Source organism: Bactrocera oleae, chromosome 6, assembly GCF_042242935.1.
Source record: "Bactrocera oleae isolate idBacOlea1 chromosome 6, idBacOlea1, whole genome shotgun sequence".
NCBI lineage: Eukaryota > Metazoa > Arthropoda > Insecta > Diptera > Tephritidae > Bactrocera > Bactrocera oleae.
This window is the reverse complement of record NC_091540.1, coordinates 43,585,313-43,591,302: the sequence shown is the minus strand read 5'-3', so window position 1 is coordinate 43,591,302 and position 5,990 is coordinate 43,585,313. Positions and strand designations below refer to the sequence as shown.

Sequence of the window (5,990 nt, the reverse complement as noted above, 5' to 3'; positions counted from 1 at the left end):
GTTTGGTTCGGATTCCTTTTGTTTTACTTTCCCATCAAAAGTCAAATGATTAAATGGAAAATTTAGAAAATGGCATTAAAGCAAAACAGAAAAAACGTCGCACAATGCACTGTGTCAATAGGAAAACACGCATACACACAACAACATGCAACAGCACCACCACACTCATACACACACAAACTCATTGCCAGAGTCACCCACAAGCCAAGTTGTTCATGAAACAAAAAAAAAAAAACAAAGAGAAAAAAAAGAAAAGCAAACATTAGTGGAGCGCGCATACTTACAATGGTACATATACCGTGAGGGGGGGAAATCCCACAGCGGCTGAGGCGTTCGACGCTGCGTCAAGAGCGATTCTTTACGCATTTCTATTTGCGCCGAGCAAACTAAACAGAAGCGACAGCAAGCGTGTGACAGCGAGTCAATGAATTGTCAAATGGGTTAAATGCTTTTCACAAACAGCCCTCACATAATGGGCCCCCAGGCCAGACTGCTTGCTTGTGCGTCGGCTTTCGTTCCGATCGGTTGCAGAGTTCAATGAGTGCACTCAGTGTTGCGATGCGATACTAAGGTGACTAAGGTGAGTGCATATAATCGGTGTTTGTTGGGTAAGCGGTGTACATGCAATATATACAAACTTCCACACATACGTACACATATATATCATATACATATACTAGGAATAGAGAAGGTGAAGTGTGGATGTATTTTGCTGGCACGCGATTAAAATGGTCATCAATTGGTTTCTACAAGTATTCTGCTATATAATAACTGTTTCATCACTAGGTGTATATACATTTACAAATATGTAGATATATATTTACGTAAATACTTCACAGTTTTGAAATGGATTTGGTCAGTTTGCACCAAATCATATATATGCATATATATTTTAGCTTAAATGGTTAGTGAACCTTTAAATTGATTTTCTCCAATATTCAATCGAAATGAGAGCGGAAGTCTTAACGCTTGGCCGACATTATATAATCATTATTTTTTATGCCAATAAATTATAATGGGAACGAAGTGCTGGCAGAGGCGGTGTAAGTAAAATAAATTTTGATTTAAATATATTTGCTCTAAAATAAACTTGCTCGATATGGCTTAGTTCAACCGGATATATATGAGCTGAGTGGATTTAGCCATATCCGTTTGTCTGTCCATCCATCTGTCCGTCCGTCTGTATATACTCGAACTAGTTTCTCAATTATCGGGTTATCGATCTGAAATTTTGCACACATCCACACACATGGTTTTCTCTCCAAGAAGCTATTCATTTGTCGGAAATGCCGATATCGGACCAGCATAGCATATAACTGCCACACAAACTGAATGAGGGAAGTAAAGTTCTTTTATTATTTTGGAATATTTTGTATTTTCCGAAACCTATAACTACAATTCGTTGAAAGCACTGAAGGCCATCCCAGCCGAGCTTAAAACAAATGTTGGAAAAATTAGTTTAAGTGTGAAGATTAAATTATTGATACATTGTAATTATTCCATTAACGTGGTCACGTGACCGTCGAAAATAGAAAAACTGTTGAATTTGTTGATATATACTGATGCTCAGATGAGATCTCTTTATACTCTGGTAACTATGGATTCATAATTTAATAACTTTGCCACAAACTTTATCATATTTTTGTTAGTGTTTATAACTACCTATAATAGAATATAGTGAGCCACAGCTAAATTTAAACATAGTTTAATTGCTAGAAAGTTAAAACTTTACAACCACAATGTAAAAACAAAAGCAGTATACGCAGAAATCAATTATCCTTCCCTTTAAGAATTAGATACTGGCGACTCGCAAGCATTTAAATTGTATCACTTTAAGCAGGTGTCCGCTCTAATGCTAAATTAATTTATTTGAGAGAGCTCAGGCAGAGAGAATACAGCGAGGAAGTAAATCTGCTGACTTGCAATAACTACATACTCTTATGCAATTACTAGTAATAACTAATCTCTAATAATCTTGTTAAATCTTGCTAAAAACTGAAATTTTAGAACATTTCTCATTATTTTTAGAATACAGCAGCTGAAATTATATATGTATATATTTATATAGTGAGACAAAATATCATCTAACCATATGTTCATGTGCTATGGTATATTGAGCAAATCTTAACCCAGAGAAGGCTGGTGATAACCTCCACGACCTTAATATTTGGTAAATAAACAAATTATTTAACTCGTGAACTTAAACCGAATTATCTCCGATTTAGTTGATTTCGAACACTAGAAGTGGAAGATGTTTAGAAGCACGCTAGTTATTTGCTTTTGCCTTTTGAGCTTCTCCCAAGCTGCTGTTTATTCCGAGCGTTATTTTAAGGACCCAGGTTAGTGAGTTTGTAGATATGTTTTTTCGTGAAAAAAACTTTATTGCTATTTTTAAAATTGCAGCGCATCCCGGAAAATGTGTTATTAAAGATAAAGTTTTATCCCCTGGTCAAAGTATTAAGCACCCCGTTATGGCTTGTGCGCAATTCATCTGTGATAATGCACAAGGCATGGCTACGATCGAAGCGTGAGTGATTAGTTTATACATTTCTTATGTTACATAAATACAATATATATTTTAATTACAACTAATTTTATTTCAGCTGTGATCCTGTTAGTGCTTTACCTTCGCCGCTCTCGATGATTAAATACGATCCTCGGGATAAGCCAACATGCACTTGGGGTGATTTCATCAATACGAATGCACCATATCCGGAATGTTGCAAACGGCATTTCTCTTGTGTACTTTGAAATAGTAATAAATGTACCGAAAATGCTACTTATATAAATATAAAAAAATAACTATAAAAATGTAAAAAAAAATATGTTTTTAAATTATAAGAGTGCTTGACAAATATTAATTGGAAAAAAATAAATTTAGTAATGTTAATAAATTATTTAAATGTTGTTTTTGGCACTCTTTTTCAGGTTTTCTGCAACATATCTTCCTTTTGAATGCCATAAAATCCAACAACTTTTGAACATGCTTTGATGTGCCGCTTACATTTAGTAAATTCTGCTAATTATATTTGCTTATAATTATCAAAGAGCAATAAAAATATTACTTATAATGATTAATCACCCACGAGCAATGATTATCTCGTTGATCCAGTATATATCGGTAGCTCAAAACAAACCGCATTCGAATAAAATGTGCACAATTGTAGGGCAACCCAAATCAATCAAGCACACACATACAGCCAAATCACAAAGAACAAAAGTTATACGGCGACAAAGATGAAAAATAAAAATACAATTTTTAAATGCAAAACAATAATTTTATAAAATAAAAAGACGAAATTAATAAATTGTAATCGAAAAATTCAAAACTTCAAAGCTAAAACCCAGCAACCTACCTACATATGTGTGTGTGCCTCCGCAGAATGTCGTTGCCTTTCGCTTTGTGTTGGCGCACAGCCTCCGAGTATAGTATCTGGCTACTGTGTAAGTGTGTATGTGTGCACATGTCTGTGGTCGACTCCAAATGCGACTGATGTGCCATTTGATTGTCGTCGAGATGTCGCCTTTTGAGCCGCGGTTGCACTGCTCCACTGACGCTTATTACCTTGCGGCCGGTGCTGTGGCACGCACACGTGTGTGTAAGCATGTGTGAGCGCTGATCAGTGCAACCATCTCAGCGTGATCAATCACACTCGGCTCATCTGTCAGTTGTTTAATAGACTTCATTATTTATTTTGTGTTGCATTGACAATTCTCAGTTTTTGGACTTTGGATTCGTTATTTGTAGCAAGTAGCCAACCACACGTAACTATTGACAAATATTTAGCGATTTGAAGTGACATATAATATTTTGAAGAGAAAAAATTTAAAACAAATGATTATGGAAAGTCAATTTCTCTTCAACTGATAATCATTTTTTGACAACTCTTCTGCTGAATTTTTGAAAACTACTAAGGAGTATATGTATATTTTTTAGAAGCCACATAACATAGTCACCGTATTATTACATACATGGATATAGATTCATACGTGGATAATGTTCGCGGAATCAGGAGGAAGTAATTTTAAATTTAAGTGGAAATAATAATTTCTCTATATATATATCATTGAGGTAATCAACAGTTTTTTAAAAACTTAAAAATTTTTCACTTTGAAAAACACCTCTTGAATTTCTTGCAAATTATTGAACTATCATATTCTTCATGGATTCCCATATATGGAATTGCTTCTGAAATAGTAGATAAGCTAATTCTTCTCAACTTGGAAATTCAATATCGTATTTAATCTTAATATAATTTCCTCCATTCTCTCCTAAACTAATATATAAAATATATGTGTTGAACCGTTTGGTGGTGAAGCCACGTCCACCATATTCTTTCAATTCCTGAAACAAAATGTCTTAATATATATCTTCATATCCTTGTGATCAAAAAGCTTATAATCTGTATGCAATTTTATACCACAAATGCTAGATTTTGAAGCAATGGACCAAAAAAAATTGTGCACTAAAATATCGGGCGAGCTTCTCTGGAGCTCTGGGTAGCGAGCCAGATTCTTTACAATCTGAGTAAACAATATTTAAGAAGCTAAGGGAGAATCGCCGCAGCCTTGAAGTCCTTCCATAAATTAGTTCTGAAATTAATAATATTCTTAGGTAGAGAACAAAGTTGGCATTTGAAGTGAAGCCGAGCATTTTTGAGAGAGAAAATGTGTCTTTTACGAAGGCAATAGAGATGTTCTCATCTATTGTATATTAATTAATAAATTTTTTAGCACCAAGCGGAAAGAAGTTGCTTAATAAAATTTCCAATTCGTTCTCCAAAAACTATGAAGTATATGAACAAAATTTAAGGCTACTATTCGAAGCGATTAAAAGCTAAAAATTTCACGCTTAAAAGGGTAAATTAACTGACTTACAAATCAACCCTCAAGTAAATGCATATATATAATATGTACTAACATGTCCTCAATCTATGCCTCTACACCGCCATCTAGTGCCCGGTATGCAAATTACATTTTTCTACACACAAAGGAGGAAGGGAGGATGATACGTTCTAAGCGTGCTTACTTTCATAAAACTACAAGCAACTACAAATATCTGTTATTATATGAATTGTAACTGTTTTTGCTCATAAATTATCGAATTCTGTTGGAAAGTAAAACTTGATAGTAGCCAGCACGCACATGCCTTACTAGCAGCAGCGAGAGTGGTTTCCAAGTAAGCAAAAATACCATAAAACAGTAAAGTAATGAGAAGTTGATATATAATCAATGTGAGTTTCTTTACACATTTAAATAAAATTTATTAAATTTTTAGGAAAAAAACTTTCAAGAATAAAGTTTTCTCAATAAGTAAAAAGCCAGTAATTATAATGAATAAGACCAAAAATGTGGTTTGAAATCCAAAATTTTAAAACACGTACAGGTATTTTTGTCATTTTAGTAAATGGGTGGTTTGACCCCTACACCTCTTGACTACAACACTAAAAATCCTACTTTGTTGCGAAATTTTTATTACAATTTTCGGTTCAAGCAACCCAAAATTTTCAAAAATTGCCTCTAACATCACAGTCGCAAAATTATAATAACTTTTGTTTATGGGGTTACTAAGGACGATTCGGTAAACATATATAGTACAAGTAGTTGAAAGAGGACAACTTTGATATATTGCTGCTTTTAACTTTTACCTTAGAAATTAATTTATTTTTATTCGGTTCAAAAAAAAAAAAAAACTCAATTTAGAGCGCGTGTTCATTTAAGTACTTTACACACATTTTTAAATCAACGTAAATTAATAAGGACGATTTACAGAAGACAATGTAGAGACTCTAATAGAAAAATGTTAACATATTTAACCGTCTACAATTAATTTTAGTCAATTCGATTCTCTCTTTCTACTGAAGTTAAACAAAAACAATCAAAAACATTAACTTCGGTTGCACTCGAATTAAAGTTTCTAAAGTAATTTGTTCTAATCGTTCAGTTGGTATGGCAGCTATGTGCCACATTTTTAGTCCGATCAATGTAAA

The 5,990-nt window shown here is 33.6% G+C and overlaps 1 protein-coding gene across 1 annotated transcript; it reads left to right on the top strand.

The window, feature by feature from the left end:
• The first annotated feature begins 2,225 nt into the window (after positions 1-2,225).
• LOC106621055 (uncharacterized) lies at positions 2,226-2,897 on the top strand. The gene is made up of 3 exons (XM_014239749.3): positions 2,226-2,339; positions 2,404-2,527; positions 2,604-2,897. Exons 1-3 carry the CDS (start codon positions 2,252-2,254, stop codon positions 2,749-2,751), a joined length of 360 nt encoding a protein of 119 aa, XP_014095224.1. The 5' UTR covers positions 2,226-2,251; the 3' UTR covers positions 2,752-2,897.
• The last annotated feature ends 3,093 nt before the right edge of the window (positions 2,898-5,990 follow it).

Coding starts and splice junctions, on each gene's coding strand:
- LOC106621055 (XM_014239749.3), top strand. CDS start 2,252: ATGTTTAGAAGCACGCTAGTTATTTGCTTTTGCCTTTTGAGCTTCTCC. Junction 2,340..2,403: donor GCGTTATTTTAAGGACCCAG/GTTAGTGAGTTT, acceptor TTAAAATTGCAG/CGCATCCCGGAAAATGTGTT. Junction 2,528..2,603: donor GGCATGGCTACGATCGAAGC/GTGAGTGATTAG, acceptor ATTTTATTTCAG/CTGTGATCCTGTTAGTGCTT.